This window comes from Xenopus tropicalis, chromosome 8, assembly GCF_000004195.4.
Source record: "Xenopus tropicalis strain Nigerian chromosome 8, UCB_Xtro_10.0, whole genome shotgun sequence".
Taxonomy (NCBI): domain Eukaryota; kingdom Metazoa; phylum Chordata; class Amphibia; order Anura; family Pipidae; genus Xenopus; species Xenopus tropicalis.
The window spans coordinates 43,320,819-43,337,774 of record NC_030684.2 but is presented as its reverse complement, the minus strand read 5'-3'; the positions used below and the strand labels follow the sequence as shown (position 1 = coordinate 43,337,774).

The 16,956-nt window shown below is 45.1% G+C and overlaps 1 protein-coding gene across 1 annotated transcript in view; it reads left to right on the top strand.

Annotated features, from left to right (window-relative positions):
- Positions 1–16,550, top strand: part of efnb1 (ephrin-B1) — a 60,236-nt gene extending 43,686 nt beyond the window's left edge. The window contains exons 2-5 of the mRNA XM_002934895.5: positions 1,883–2,160; positions 10,237–10,329; positions 11,035–11,154; positions 11,276–16,550. Coding sequence (XP_002934941.1) covers positions 1,883–2,160; positions 10,237–10,329; positions 11,035–11,154; positions 11,276–11,664 — 880 coding nt within the window. The 3' untranslated portion in view covers positions 11,665–16,550. The remainder of the gene's footprint in view (positions 1–1,882; positions 2,161–10,236; positions 10,330–11,034; positions 11,155–11,275) is intronic.
- The last annotated feature ends 406 nt before the right edge of the window (positions 16,551–16,956 follow it).

Genomic DNA, 16,956 nt, shown 5'->3' with positions numbered 1-16,956 from the left:
TTATTATTCAGCCCTGCCCACTGTAGTGGCCCCTGTTGCCCCCTACTATATAGCGTGCCATTTTTGTTGTTGGAATGCCAGGGCAATTAGTGCCATGATTAGCATAGCAACCAATCTGTGCCCGAGGGGAGATCAGCCCGCTGCACTGTAATTTGTTTTATTGTTTTTTTTTTTTTGTTTTTTTTTTTATCTTCCCTTAGTCACCTCCTGTAACTGAAGGATAAATACTAATCATGTGATATGTATCAATAGTCATGCTTTATTCCAATAGGAATTGGTTACAGCCTTAGAGAGTCTTTGTGGAGTCTCCTAGGGTTGTTCCCTGCGTGTGATCACACGGCGTGCCACGGGATTGGCGCTCACCTTAGGCTTCTCACTGTTTATTGATGAGCAGGGCCCACAGGGTGCAGACAGGTACAGTGAGTCACGCCTAGGTCTGTCTGCACCCGCACGATTTGCTGTCTGACTATGAAAACATTCTCCTTGCTTCCCAGACACAAAAGTATTCCTTCGGCAAACTGCGCTCCCTTCTTGTGCCTTCTCGCCGTCACTTCTAAGACCTGATCATTTGTTTCTTTTATCTCCAGTCCTCTCTTGCACGCAGATGTGGGTTCACCGATCGTAAGAAATTTCCCTGTTGCCAATTTTTGATGAAAGAGAATTCTGTTGTCCCTTTCAGCTGCCTTCCCCCACAATGCCTTGCTGGCCTAGGCCATGTGATTGCAAGGCCCTGTCAATGATTGACAGCTGTACATTGCAATCTAGGTGTAGAAGCCTTGAGCCAATGGGTGGTTCCTGTGAGTCAAACATGGCTTCTGTCCTACAGTGTACTTGAATAAAGACGGCATTAAGCTAATCGTTTCTGTGTTTTACAGGCTGCCTTGTATTTTCCTGCACACATTCTCTTTGCCTTGGACTTGTCTCCAAACACTTGAGGCACTTGAAGTCCTCTTGAAGTTTCTGGATGAGGAAGGAGGGTGTGGGCATGGTACCCTGGGCCTGGGCTTTGCCAACACCCTGCTTTTCCTCTACTTTTTGTTCATGTTGGTAACTGTCCAAACCCCCTTTAAAAGCATATAGCTGTCAAGTGTCCAGCCCTACCACCGCCCCCTCCTTGCTGCAGTTGTTTGTGTCCCCTGGCCAGCAGAAAAAATAATTATCACGCTCTTTTCTAGGCTGTTTGTAAATGGATATATATATATATAATATATATGCTGGTAACTGGTCCAAACATATATTTCTGAAAAAAGTGTAGACTTGTTTGTGTTGCATTATGGGAGTCTATCTCCTTCAAAAGGCAGGCTGAGTATGCACATAGAGCTACCACGGGGGTCACATAATTACCTCTGGTGTCTTTCCCCAAGCTTTGTACTTGCCTGTGACCCCCCCTGACTTAAACCTTGGCTTGACAGGAGGGGGCACACCTGCACGCTCCGACAATGGACCTCAGTGTAAAGAGTCGGCTACTATTGTTTATCCGGTGAAACCAAACAGCACAAGTGAAGCCTGAGATTGCAAGCTGAGCTGGCTGCACCCAGGCCATTTTGTGGCTTTGTGGAAAATATCCCATTATATTCATAGGGGTTGTTCATTTATTTGTATGTTAAGCTTTTCATTTCTGCTCTAGTAGAGCAGCCCAGTTTTTTTGCCTACAACTCTTCTTTATATATTATAGCATCTCTGTCTTCTCCTTTTAGTTTGTAAGCTCTAATGAGCAAGGCCCTCTTTACCTCTTGTGTCCGTATTTATATGTTTATAAAGTGCAATGGGTATGTTTTGTTGCAAAGGGAATTGCATGGGTTAATGATCGATCTCTGTGGAAAAGCAATTATTTATTTTCTTAATCATTTATATTAATATGTACGTCTTTGTTTCTCTGCAGGTTTTTATCTGGAAAGGGCTTGGTTCTGTACCCTGAAATTGGCGACCGCCTGGACATTATCTGCCCTAAGGGGGACCCTTCACAGCCTTACGAATACTATAAATTGTACATGGTGCGCCGGGATCAGTTGGAATCGTGCAGCACGGTCATGGATCCCAACGTTTTGGTGACGTGCAACCAGCCTGGGAAGGAATACCGCTTCACTATTAAGTTCCAAGAGTTCAGCCCCAACTACATGGGCCTCGAGTTCCGAAGAAACGTGGACTATTTCATCACCTGTAAGTGTGCTCTCCGCTTCTTTCGGCTATAGAGGATTGCGTATAGGGGTGCAGCGGCCCCAGTGTTGAGTGTGTGTGAGTGAAGGGTATTCATCCTGCTGTATCATTATTCATTTATCCAGGGCCGCTGCAGTGTTAAAGACCAGAGTTTGGAACCTGGAATCACTTTGGGAACCTCAAGTTAGGCAGCCCAAAGTGATTTCTACTGGCCGTTATACTTTGTGTTTGTAAAGTATAATTTCCTGCAGCCCAAGCAGTAGATAATGCCTGTATTTGCGCTCTAATCAGTCCTTCCATTTCCTTGGAGTCCCTCATTTTTCATCTTGGCTATGTTCAATCTGCTCACACAGCATTGCTGCACACATCTCTTACGTTCTCTCCAGTGGGGCTGGTGGCCTGTTAAGCAAAAGGGTTTCTGCAACTAGGGTCATACTAAGGTTTATTGCAGCCCAGGGCACTTTTAATAAATGTAAACCCGTCCCCCCCCCCTCCTCCCGCAGTAGTAATTATTTTATTCCTTAGACTGTGGGAACCGTATGAAAGGTGGATTGATTCATGCAAGTCCTTTTAGAATTTTTTTTTTCTGTTTTAGGGAAATTTGCTTACAAATGGGAGACCTTGCACTTAGATAACCAGCTGAATTCATGGGGCTCGGCTGCAGTTCCAATCAAAATTGCCACTGAGCTTTGTAGCTAGCCACCCATGTTTGTCACATAGACATAAGGTAGATGGTAACCCACTAAAGGTTTTGTGAAATAACCAAATTGTTTGTTTCATCAAAAAAGTTTCTTCAATGGATGTCCGAAACATGGTGGTGGTCTCTTGGTGGTGTATGCCACAGGTTGGTTTATTCAGCTGCCTTACTGTTCAACCAGTTACCAGTAAAAGGGTGGCATTATCTGTTCAAACTGTGCTGAAATATAAAATGTATACATTCATGTAAATTAAATTTACAAATTTCCAACATCCAGGATATTACAGTGGGCACAGAAGTTTAACTGTGCCACAAGTTGCCTAACATTAAAACTACCCCCCAGGTTTGAGCATTGTTGGAGACACCCTAAGGGTGAAGACACATGGGGTGATTAGTTGCCACAACTAATAACAGAAACTTTGCCATCATAGGCTAATGTACAAGTCACCACGAATTGCAAGGCGAAACGATTTGCGACATGCTAATTAGTTGCCCCGACTTTTTAAAAAGTAGCAGCAACTAATCACCCTGTGTGTCTTCGCCCTAAAGCTGCCCATACATTAAAAGCTTTGCTCGTTTGATTTTCGACCAGAAATTGGCCGGGCAGGTGTGTCCGAGAGTCGATAGGCTGCTGACTTGGGACAGTCAGTAGCTTTTATTGGCCTGTGTATGGCCACCTGAAGCCACATCTAGATTAGTTGTTCCCCTACACCAAGTGCAGCTCACAAACATACTTAGGAGCTATAATTTATTAGAGCCTTCCAAAAGCTTCTAGCTCTCCTTTCATTTTGATGTAGAAGCCCTGAATATTTTCAGCTGCCGCTTGCTTTCCTCTGTTACACATAGAACACTTTAGAACATCTGACTTAGCAGTTCCCTTCGTAATATAAAATATTTGGGGTGTGATTCAATTGTACCGAGACCAATTCAGTTTCTCTACTATAAATGGGCTGCCGTTGGCATCTGTGCCGTGTTCTAATAAACAATGTTCTTATCGGTGCCAGGGAAAGATTTAGGATTGAGCAGAGCAGTGAAGCGGTCAGCACTCAGCAATGCATTACCCAGCTTCCGTGGCAGTTGAACAGGGGAAAGTGGCTTGGGACACATTGCTAATGCAGCCCCCCACCCGCCCTCGTGTACACGCATGTGACACGTCATGCCCTGGTTCTGGAAACTGTCACCAGCTGAATTGGGCCAGAAGGAGCAGTGAAGCATCCCTGCTTGTGAGGAGAAGTTTGTTCGCTGACCCAGCCGTGCCAGCCTCCTTACTGCTGGGATTCAGAGCTCACAGAGCGTGAAATAGCAGAGCAGGGTGTTGCAGTGAGCGTTTGCCTGTGTGCGCTCCGGCAGCAACTGAAAGGGAGAGAATTATCAGAGGTGTAGGGGATGGCGAGCAAATTACGGAGATTGTTCCCTCATGTCGCTGCTATCATCATGTTGTCTTTTTCTCCTCAGCTGTCATTTTCTCTAAGTTATTTCTAAATCCTTTTTTTTTTTTTTTCATTCTCTTTTTTTGCCTTTATTTTTTCTTCCATAACTAATAGCTGGGCTTCATTTCTAGAACATATGTTGCAGTTTATACTGCCAGAAATAGTTTCCTTAACGTGCAAGTTCTCTCTGCCAGATGAACTACAATGCTCAGAAGCACTGAGCCCACCCTGGGCCTCTATAAAACCCGAGACCATTTGGCACTGTCTGTATCTCATTGGTAAGAGTGGGCTCAGTGTGTCAGGTTCTCTGGTGGGCCCTAGGAGACACAGCCTGATGCTGATTTATCCTAGGAAACTTCTCATTGGGCCCAACTTTACCTCTGCTGTTCTGACCATCCAAGTTTCTGAGGTCAGTATTAGATGAGTAGTATTCAACCAGTCTCCAACTAATCTGTTTCCAGTGAGGCCCCAAACACAAATGTGCGCCTCTTTTTGATGTCATTCAACTTCTTTATTTTTTATTCTTTTCATTTCTTACTCCATACTTTACTCACGCATTTCCAACCTCCCATTCATGGCTACAGCTCTGTAGCCGATCCTTAGCCTCTAAACATTGTCATATGTTCTAGTCAGGCCTTGGGCATTCAACTGAGAATTGAAAGAATTGTTGCATCAAGCAGAAGACATGGCCATATAAATACCATGTACCAGTTGCTTTATTCCAAAGTCTGGGCATTATCACTTCTATCCAGTGTCCGAGCAGAGTAACATATCTAAACACAGTCTAATACATCCCAATGGATCCTGCACATTTCAACTAACGGGATTGAACTTGAGGGGGTCCCTGAGAGGTGAACAGAACAGTTTAAGGCTGAGGTCCTCCTCAACATGAAAAGAATCACGTTGCCCTGTGGGCCTGTAAAATATGGTCCCATGGAGGCTCATGGTAGAGAAAAGCTGCTTTCATAAATAAGGGACCTTTGATAGGTTAGTGTTGTGCTTTCTGACGGCCCCTCACAGATGTCTTCCTGCTGCCTTCTACTGTGCTGCCCCCAGCCGGAGCCTTCTCCCATGTTTGGATGGTAACTTGAGGGAGTGACATTCTTCTGTATTTTCCATGAATCTCTGTACAGAAGCCCATCTATTCATAGCGTCCCTAACCTTTCATACGACCCTCTCGCTCTCCTCCGCCTCAGGACCTCACATTGTGCGTTTCTGGGGCACAGAGGTTGAAAAATAACTTACATTCCGCACCAATTTCTTTTCACCATATTTGGGGCTCTGTATTTTTGTTCCTTTGTAAACGGTGTAGAGCAGGGCTGCCAAGAGCACAAGGGTAGCTGTTGTACAAGAGCAGCCATCGCTGAGGTCTTGTCTGCATGTTATGCGCGCTATATGTCAGTGCCACCCCATAAAGCATGGTCTTTTTAATGCAGGAAATGCAGCCCTGTCAGATGTTTAACTACAACTTTCAGCACTACATTTATTCTATTGACCAAGCATAGTTTTAAAAACAATACATGCCATGTGAAGTACCCACTTAGTGCGGAAGTTATTGCTTGGTATATGTATATTAGGCGTTTTGCCAGGCTGGCCACCTGAGGGCACTTCTTATATACATGATTATAGCTCCCTGTGCAGGATAACCTATGTTTTATTGATTGATTGATTGGAAAATCAATTGAAATAGGAAAGTGAATGTATCATCCCTTTATTAATAGTAGTGTGGGCGGAGCTCTGGCTGTCTCGGAGTGACTCAGGCACTTATTGATTGAAGCCCATGGGAAGCGCAGTTGTGCGCAGCCAGCAGTCCTGTTTCCTGTCTTTTGTTTTATTCCAAGCCATTGAGGTGTAATTGGAAGGGCCTGAATGTCTTCTGGAATCCCTGCCTGTCTGTTCTTGCCTAATCAATTCTAGTAGCTGCTCCAAAATTGTCCCTATTTACTAAGCATGCTTTCAGTCGTCAGCATAAACCAAACAGGATACAGCAGAGCCTATATATTTCCTCAGGTGAGGAGCAGATGGCAGCCCCGCCCCGTTCCCCATGGCGGCCTAGTTCTGGGCTCCCATCAGGGGGTACGCGTGCTTCCCAGTGATTGGCATGCTCGGCCCGGCTCATTCCTGCACCGTGGGGATGGAGAAGGAATACTTGTGAAAATACTTTTGTTTCCTTCAGTCTCACATTCTGTTAGTTCTTACTGCCCCCCCCCTACACACACATGGGAATGCTTTGCAGCCGCACATGGAAGGGCAGACTTTAGCGAATGAAAACAGAAGCCATTGGTGTTGTAGGGGGTTAGTGTATATTCTGCTCCTGCCCCTAATAATCCCCTCTGCCTCCTTTCTGCTTTTGCCCGGAGCCTTCCGATGCTGCTTTTTATTTCTTTCTCTCCCTGCAAACCCCATGATCTCCTTTCCCAGCCCAAGACAGAGCTTTAATTTCCTGTGAGGGGGTATCCTGCAGAGATGGGGAGGAAAAGCACAGATTAACCCTCCCACAGCCAGCTACCGCTCTAAACTCTTGCCAGGTATTATGGCTCTTAATGACAAACTTTTTTGCTATGTATATTCTAGGCATTGTTAACGTTTGGCATCTAAATATTTTATTATACTAACAAGAATGCCTTGTATGCCTGTCCTTACTTCTCCCATATAAAAGTTGGTTTGTCCAAACAGTGTTGTTTGGTAATGCCAAGTTATTATTTCACCAGGCCACCAGAGGGCACTCTGCATAAGAGTCTGTTGCAGGAGGTTTCTTGGTCTGAGCAGTTATGGCTGCTCCCTCTCATATAAATCCCAATTCCAGTCCAATCAGTAGATGAAAAGTATCTTACTAATGCCCCATACCCCATATCTCTCTTACTGATACCCCATATTCCCCTTATTGATGCCCCATTTTAGCAGCAAGGACTGATCACATCATTTGGGTTACTAGGGTTAGTAATATGAGCAAAGTTGGTTAGTCTCAGGCCATTAACCCATAGCAACAATTTTCATTGTAACTAGACCATCAAATGGTAACTGCTGATTGGTGGCTGTGGGTTAGTGGGGCCAGTACAACGTTGCCCCTGTGACTCCGTATATGTTACAGCTGCGAAAGGCTGGGAATGAAGTTTCTGCTGAGTACAGACGAGCCTTTAGCTTTGTTCTGGGCCCCCTGGCAGTGACATGTTACATTAATGAATGGCTTTTGTGGAATCCATATGTATTTTTGTATGTGGTCTATTTGAAAATCTTACCACAACCCCCCCAACCTGACCATGAGATTCTTTTCCCAGAAGATCCTAGAAAAATCTGCGCTTTCTACTGTGAGTCTGATGCCCAGTGTAAAACACGCAGCTGCCGCCCGCAACTTGTCATTTGCCCAGTGGCCTCTTGTTTGTTCTGGACGCCGTATCTGCCACTTTATCCGGCATGGCATAGGCTACCTCTCGTTCCGCTCCTCCCCGTCTGCTAATCACTTTCCCTCTGCCATCACTGGAATGGGAAGTTACCAGGGCTGCTTGTGCCAGGTGCGCCTATAAACACCCGGGGCAGGGACAGCTGGTGAGGCCTCCGGCACACATGCCCCCGCTGCACACACAAACACACAAATCTGAGAGCTATTTTAGTGTGAGTGTGTTTGTGTGCCCTATTTTCCATGGGACCCCACACAAGGACAGGCTGAGGCTAGGGGAAGCCTGATATGTGTATGTAGGGCCATGGGTTCAGTCTGCAGGAATGCGACAACACTATGCATTTCATAGAGGCCCCTAGAGATGCTGAGCGTTATAGTAGGGATATTATATTGAACAGATACGGGTTAGAAACAAGGGCAGTGGGAAATCCCTCATTTTGTATCTGTATTACATACTAAGGCCAAATTGTGCATCCTGACAGTTTACATGACAATCTGACCACTAGAGGAGGTTGTCGTTAGCCCTTGTAGCAAGGGTTCCTCGTTAGAAAAACAATGGCCGCTCCCAGTCCCAGCTCAGGCCGTGGCTGTGTGTGCAGAAGAACTTGTGCCAAGACGTTATACTGGTCATTTGTTGCAAACCATGCATAGGCCTTTAACACAGGAGATTTTAATTTTATTCATTGGCCCTAAGCATTATGATTCTTTAATTTTGCTACTTTTAAATATGTAAATATAATTTTTAAATTGTTTGTAAACGAAAGTTCGCCTTACAGCAGTACTGTATCTGTCTGCCTGTTTTATGTTCTCTCCACTTCTGGCTCTGACTCCTGAAACAATGCTGCAAGCCAGCTGCCTTCCAACAGACCTGAAGGGCACCTGACTCCTTTCACAATGTTTTAAGAGTCAGAACGTTGGCTGGAAAGTTGCTCAGAATTATGATTTCTTTGGGTGGACAAAGGGATACTTCCCCTTTAGAAGATGGCATTGCTGCTTAGAGAACATAAGATAAAGGTTGAGTTTATGGCCCTAGTCATGTGATGGGGCTGTGGGTTTAACGGGGGCACATTATGGATACACGCAGCGTTTCCTGCTGAGAAGCTGCCTTTATTATTGCTCAGTGCCGCCAACTAAGCTGTCTGCCGGCTTTTATGACAGTGCCATTATAACCTGGACATAGTTGCCTCGTAGGCAGGCAGACATTAGGATGAAGGAGCATATGGAAAGTTACAAAGAGATGGAAATGATGCACATTTGTACTAAAGCTGTGATGTATGCTGTTTCACTGGGAGTTGGGGGAGCCATTTTTCTCTTTGCACGCCTCATTTCTTTGTCAAGAGTCTGGAATTTTGTTTACACATGTCTGTAATAAATGATATATCAAATCCAGATACCTTTTTTTCTTTTCTTGGTTAAGCCTGACAAAATATTTTAGCTTAATCCAGGAGGAACAATCATTAAGTCCTGAGACTTTAGTCCCTACAACCTTGATATTGTGATATCATAACTATCATTCTACTAAGTGACTTCCCTCGTGCTTATTATTTAATTAAGTACCGAGAATTGTCCCCCGGCTCTCATTTGAAATCCATGGCTTTTGCTGAAGCTTACCTGAAGCTATGCGGCAGCAGACAGTGCCGAGCTGTAAATGTGCAGCAGCAGACAGTGTTTGATCTGAATTTTGTTTAACTGTTATTCCAATAATTTGTTCCCTTCCCAGGCCTCTAGGCACAGGCAGGGGAGCCTTGTGCCAGGGAGATTGCATCTTCCTATATCTAATCCAGTTACAAGTCCCAACAGCCTTCCTTGTGATGGATTTATGATTGCTTGTGATGCTAAGGCTCTGCCTTTATTGGGTGCATTCCATTATGGCTGCCTTGTATCGTATAGGCATGCGCGTCAGTGTTAATACCGAGTGGCATATGTAAACGTCTTGCTGCAGGCTAAGATGGTAGCTCCGAGTGGTGAACTAGCACTACAGATTAGAATGGTTGGCAGTATTTTGCTTTTTTTTGGTTAGTTGGGCTTTAACATACCAAGGAAGCAGGGCAATAGGACCATTATTTCAGCAATTAATGTAGAAGCCAACCTGGTATTCCACTGTGGCCTCCCAGCTATGTGCAAGAGTTAAAGGTCCAAATGTGTTAATATTTTTTTTAATTTGTTACGTATACCTATCTGTGGGCAGCCAGGGTCCTTATAGGCTGGAGCCTAAAGAGTGTGCCATCCAATTGGAGCATTGTGCTTCCTCTTGCCTGGCTGAGGTTCCACTGACTGCATGCTAAGGGTAGGCCAGGGTAAAATCCAGAAGCTATCAGTAAGCTTTGGGGATGGATGTTTCTGGTGGAGGGGTTTGTCGGATACTGGAATGTTTCTTTCATGAAAGTGTTTCTTTAATGGAGCTAAATGGCTTGCGTGTGCGTGGGCAGGGATGACATATTGCTGATTAGGCTGTGGGTACCAGACTGACATTTGTGGAATTAGATTTCATTTCTTGGTGCCTGGTTCTGTGTATGATCATCTCCCCGTAATACTATCCCTCTGTTCTCTTCTAGCCACCTCCAATGGCACTCTCCAGGGCCTGGAAAACCGAGAGGGGGGCGTGTGCCAGACACGATCCATGAAAATCATCATGAAGGTCGGCCAAGGTGAGTGAACGCACGGATCTCGTATTTTCCCTGTTTATTTACTGCCAAAGAGCAGCGAGGCAGAGCCCATTGTCTCTAATGTTTTAAAGGCCAATGTGAGACCTATAGGCTTCCTCTGTTTATCAAGCAAGCCTGAAGCCAATGGGATGTACTGCAATCATTCTAGTGTGAGAGGTACCAGCTTATGGATCCATCTGCTGATAACAGGCGTCTGCATTGTGAGTTTGGCCTGAAGAATGGGAGCAAAGTTAGGAGACAACAGCTCTTAATGGCCCAGTAAAGGGGTTGTTTGCCTAAAAAATTACTTTTAGAATGATCTCCAATTGCTCCTCATTTTTTGGTTTATTTGGCTTCTTGTTCAGCTTCCCAGTTTGGAATTTCAGTTTTCTGATTGCTAGGGTCTAAATTATCCTAGCAACCTGCCAGTGGTTTGAATGAGAAACAGGAATAGAACGATAAGTAATAAAAACTAACAATAACAACAGTTTTTGGCTGTCAGGGTCAGTGAACCCCCATGTGAAAGCTGCAAAGGGTCAGAAGAAGAGGGCAGATAATTCAAAAACTATACAAAATAGAAATGAAGATCAACTGAAAAACTAAGAATTGGCCGTTCCATAACTAAAAGTTAATTATAAGGTGAACCACCCCTTTTAATAATGACATCGCTAGCATTCTTTGTTTAACCTTCCTTTCTCTTATGCCTAGATCCTAATTCAGTGGCGCCGGAGCAGCTCACTACCACGCGCCCCAGCAAAGAGGCCGATAACACAGGGAAAATCGCAACGTTTGGGCCATGGAATGGCGCTGAAAACCATGGAAAGCCAGGTGAGTCCAAGGAAGATGTGTGAGACACGTTACAGTGCTAAGGATGTTTCTCTGCACGTCTAGTTAGCCAGAACCAGCTAAAATCCCTATAATATACCTTTTTTTTATTTTCTCTCCTCAGATACGAACCAGTCTGATAAACCCACTTCAGGTGGGGGTGTCGACGGCTTTTTCAACTCCAAAATTGCAGTCTTTGCAGCGATTGGAGCAGGATGCGTCATCTTCATCCTCATCATCATCTTCCTGGTAGTGCTCTTAATTAAGATCCGCAAACGTCATCGCAAGCACACGCAGCAGCGGGCGCCCGGCCTGTCCCTTAGCACACTGGCCAGCCCCAAATGCAGCGGCAATGCAGGCACCGAACCAAGTGACATCATCATCCCGCTGCGGACTACAGAGAACAATTACTGCCCACACTACGAGAAGGTGAGCGGGGACTATGGCCACCCTGTCTACATCGTACAGGAGATGCCACCTCAAAGCCCCGCAAACATTTACTACAAGGTTTGAGGAGGACTTCAGATTTTACCCTGCTCCCCATCTGTGGGGTGGCCAATCCCATAACAGGAGCAAAGGCCAAAGGTCACTCTGCATCAAGGGACTCTGGGAGACAGAGCAATAAGACTAACTTTTCCTATGTTAGGTATTTTTATATTGTTTGTCCTCTTTGCTCTGCTCCATTTCCTGCCAGGGGAGTGTGAGTGAAGTGCTTCTGTCAAACATGTCTGTACCTTGCACACCTGCTGTGGGTATCCCTTCCATGGAAGGCCAGAGGAGCAGCTAGGATCTGCTATGGTTTTTTATTTTATGTGAGGGGGACAGTGATCTCAGTGGTATTATTAGCTGTGACCTCATCATGCAGTGCCCTGCGGGGTATTAACCAGAGTGCTCGGAACAGGCTGTTACCCGGGTGGTGGCTGCAATGCCCCTGTCTTGCACAGACTCTGCATCCAGACAGACTTCTATGGATGTTCCTAGGGCACAGGCAGGAGCTGCTGCTCTAATAAGTCTGTGATCTGCACAGCTCCTGAGTACTGTGGCTCCTGGATGGTGGCCCCTTTCTCCTACTTCTGGCCCTGTTTAGGTCCCATATTATCCCAACTCCTGCAGTGCCTGATACACTGGGGCAAGAACAGGTTAGGAGCCAGAGGGAACGAGTGTGCATCTGAGCAATCTCACACAAGCATACACACAAGCTGTGCATTGGTATATTTACTACCTGTGCACTTATATGCACTTAATTGCACATCCCTTCATGTATCCCATGTTCCACGGCTTATAAGCCCTAGTCTTGGCTATAGGCTTCCTGTGCTGAGACATGGACCTGAACCAGTAGCACATCATCTGTGCCATTAGCATCACTGACCCAATCTAGTACACTATGCTTCCAGGCCCCTCACGTGCCGACTGCCATCACCTGACGACAAAGGCCAATCCAAGGCTTTGTCCCAATATCATTTCAACATCTAGCGTGGGGTGTTCCATTTAGCAGAATGTGTATAGGGCCCATTCTTTCAGAAATGGGTCCTGTCTAACAAGGTTCTCATGTCCAGACTTAAGCTGACTGCTGTTGTAAGGTATTAGTTGTGGGCACCTTTGGCAGTGTTGCTTGCTCCTTTGCCTTTATCTGTAGGGGCATGCTGTGTGGGAGCAGCATACTAGACTATGGCACACCATGACATGGTTGCACAGGGCATTGTGCATGTAATGATATAGAAGTAGCAACATGTCCCATGAGGTTGCAAATGCCCTGTTGTTCACAGCAGTATGAAACCCAGCAGATGGTAAGACATGAAGGCATGAAGTCTGAGCTCTCCAGCCAGTTAGTGTAGGGCTGCAGAAAGCGAGCACTCACCTGTTCAACTCTGCATAGCATTAACGCAAATCTACTCGCTTGCACCAGCACTCACTCACCCGGTGCACTTATCTACATTCTATCTGCTCCTAAACCTCCTCACGTCCAGCTACATCTCTGTGCAAACCCACACCTGCTCTCTCACACACACGTACAGTCTGGTACACTCCCTCCTTCACAAACACACACTCTCCCTGCCATGCTGTCCGTGTGATTTACAGCAGAATCCATTTCAACAATGTGCTGCGTGTCTGCTTTCACACTGGCGTGCTTAGTATGTGACTGTATGTGACCAGTGGCTTGCACTCACACACTCACTAGCCACATCTGTGCAAACTTACTAACACACACACAGCCAATCTATGCATCTGTTGCCTCACCTGGTGCAGAGACCCTACAGCTTCAAGCAATGACTGTAAAAGGGATGTTGGAAGTCGCAATTTGCATTATCCAGAGGTCTGTAATGGTGACTACTCCCCCCTGTAAGTTGCAGTTGGGATGGAGATGGTCCATGGCTTAACTTGCCCAAACTACCTGTCTTGCTATAGCAGTGCCATCAGCTCATCTGTACCCATGGGCAGCACCAGAGCCACATTTACTATGCAGAGTTGTATCTGGTGTCCTTTTGTACTGAGGCAGATTAAAAGGGCTTGTGTGCTCTGAGGCAGCAGCTGTCTGTCTGCCCGGAGGGGCTTTGAGACATTTGGTCTCTTGTGACAAGGAGAAAAGGCCTTAAAATAGAATTTAGAAAAGCACCATACACTTGTCCCTTTGCCCCCCCAGTCACAGAGAACCCCACTTTAGGCATTTTTTTTAATTCCCACCACGTCTGAGGTCGTCCTTCAGATTTTAGCTGGCATCCAAGGTGCACAGTGCTTTTAGCACATCAAATACTCTTTGTAAACCTTTAGCGCTCTTATTTAGCTTTTTTAAAGTCTCTGTACATACATATTCATTTAAACACTAGGCTGCGAATCCTTGTTGTTATTCTCTGTTTAAACCGCATTGACACCTTGTTCCACTATGTGATCCAGGGTAGGGGAGCAATGTGAATCTTAGATATAAGCGGCTGCAAACTGGGCATGGCGCTAACGATCAGCTGACCCCGCTGGTCACTGCGATGCCATTGAGCCTGGCCGCATATTCCCAGTCCGGCGCAAAAACACAGCAGCAGGGCTTGAATTCCCCTTTAGCATCATTAAACCCCTACATTTTTGTTTCGCTCCCTGATGTCTCTGTAAATATGTGAAAAAAAAACAAAAAAGGTGAAAATTTAAACGTAAATTTATTAGCACCTTTTACTTTTTTTAAAAGAAAACGATAAATTGAGTTCCTTCCTGACCTTTAAAAGATTAACTTTGATATTTTTTGTAAATAATGTGTTTTTTCTTAAAAGAAATACTGTAAAGCTGTTTTGTATAAACTAAAATTTATTTTCATTTGTTTTCTTAGTAAAAAAAAAATCTAGATTTTTTTTTTGTTTTTATTTTTAAAGCAGGTCCCTCCCCCCTCAACCCCCCCCCCCCCCCCAGCGCATATCTATTACACACATCACCCTAAATGTTTCATATGTATTCAGAGGAAATGAAGCGGGCTTCAGTATGGAATGGTCCCAATGTGGGATACGCCATCCGCCATTTAGGGCTGCCACTGCAAGGAGTCCATGTGCATTATTTATAGACTGATAATCACATTGTTTTTATCTCACTGGAATTGGCATGGGATCTGTGCCCACTAGGGTGCCAGTGCGATGCCTTGCAAAGCAACAGCTGGATCTGGCAAGCGCTCCATCCTTGATGGTCCAGGGTGGCTTTGCACTTGCCTAAATCTTGAGGTGGCTTTCCTGTTATCTTAAAGCCATTCTGAGCAGAAGTCAGTATTATTGGTTTGGTGGAAAACTGTGAAAATGAAATGTTCGGCCCCTCTGCGTCCATTCTTGTTAAGCTGTTTAAGGTTCACAAACTGACCTATGGCAGTGCTTTGTCATGCATGTTGGCTTGGGCCCATTCAGCTCCGTGGGCTGTGGAAACAACGCCAAAGCAGTGCTGGTAGATAAAAGCTACACTGGATATCATTAGCTTGCCGTGCCACTTCCTAGGCTTGGTTTCTGGGTCTGGTCAGAGGAATGGGGCATCCCGATGCAATCTGTGATAAAGGAGCACATAGGTTCCTCTTCACTGAGGTCTAGAAATCACTCTTTCAATCCATTCGAAGTAAATCTTTCACACCCTGGCTCAGTAGTATGAGCTAAAAATACCCTTGCTGGCACGCTGATTACATGTAGGATTGTGGGTAAGGATGGCATTACTACAGCTCCAACCCTGCGGGTGAGAAACCAAGCAGCTGGTACATACTATGGAGGCAACCTCTGTTTTGGAGAATGTATGGCTGCCTTTTTATTATGTTTATTATCTATTATATCAGTAACTCCAGCTATGATTCAGATATCTGACCCTTGATGTGCTGCCATTCAAGCCTTGCCAATGGTTAGCTCTGGTCTTGCTGCCATGAACTGTGAAGTGCAGATGCCGTTGCTGCAGTGATAGGAATGGGTCTCAATCTGTTAGGGATGCTGTGCCACTCCCAATGGGCAGAGTAACCTACTGACTGTTTCACATGCCTGGGGTAAAAGTTGCCCATTCATGATGAAGTGCTATGGTATTGTTTGGGTCAGTATAAATATGAGCCAGTTGGCAGGGCATTGCTAGGAATTACTCATTAAACCATTGGGGGGGGGGGGGCTGATATCTTCTGCTGTACAATCAGTTCTGCTACTAAGGGTTATATTCGGTTCCCCTCCCTCCCGGACTCTCTCTTTCTGTATATATGAGCATATGGCTAGAGAAAGGTCGGGCTATTGGGGCATGAAGCTTGCAATTGATCTGTAATGTGATTTCTTAATCCTCTCAGGCCTAGATTGTTGGGCAAGCATCCCAGCATCTTTGTACTCCACCGAGTCACACGTTCTCTCCCCTTTCCAGCTTTGCGATGAAACCAGTTACATGTTAGCACACGGTTAGGAATAAACTGATTAAAAACACATTATTTTATATGTATATTATGTATCCTTCCCCACCCCCCACACCCATCCTCAAATTTTGGACTGTGCCTTCTGGACCCTGAATTCTCGGACGGGGCTTTTGGCTCCAACCCGCTATGCACGCCATTTCATGTCCGAGGCCTCCGTGACGGGATGCTTGTCTCATATCACCTGGCGCAGGAGGCGGGGTTCGATTCCATCTCTTTTAGGGAAGAGATTTCCGTGCACATGTTGAGTTACTCTCTTTTTTCCTTCTCTCCATGCTCTGATAGTGTCTCTGTTCACTCTTCATTCCTTAGGCACTCTCTTTTGTTTTGATTTCTTTCAATCTTGTTTTCACGTTTCACTTGAGACTTTGTTTCCTGTTGAATACATTTTGCCTTCCAGCTCTGCGGTTTAAACCACCCCATGTCCATGTTTAATGCCTGGAACTCCAGTTCCCTGGAGCAATGTTGAAATCCTGATTATATTGTTAAATAAAGTTTTTTTCCTATGGAAACACACTTGACTTCTTATTTCATGCGCATTCTGGGGTGTCGAACAGCGCATTTCTGCACTATGTGGAAATTGTATAAATCCATATCCACTTGGACATTGCTCACCTACAGGTTATAGATTGATCAATTCATAGGAACTCTTCATTTGTTTTTTATTTATTTTTTTAGTTTGGGAATTATTTACCTTCTTCTGACTCTTTCAAGCTTCCAAATGGGGGGTCACTGACCCAAACAGCCCATATACTATTGCTTTGTGAGGCTACAGTTTTATTGTTATTGTCATTTTGTATTACTTCTCCTTAACTGGAGAGATGCTGAACAAACCAAAGCTAAATTGAAAAACTTCAAATAACTAGAAAGGAAGACCAATTGCAGCTTGTCTAAAAATATCACCCTCTACATCATACTAA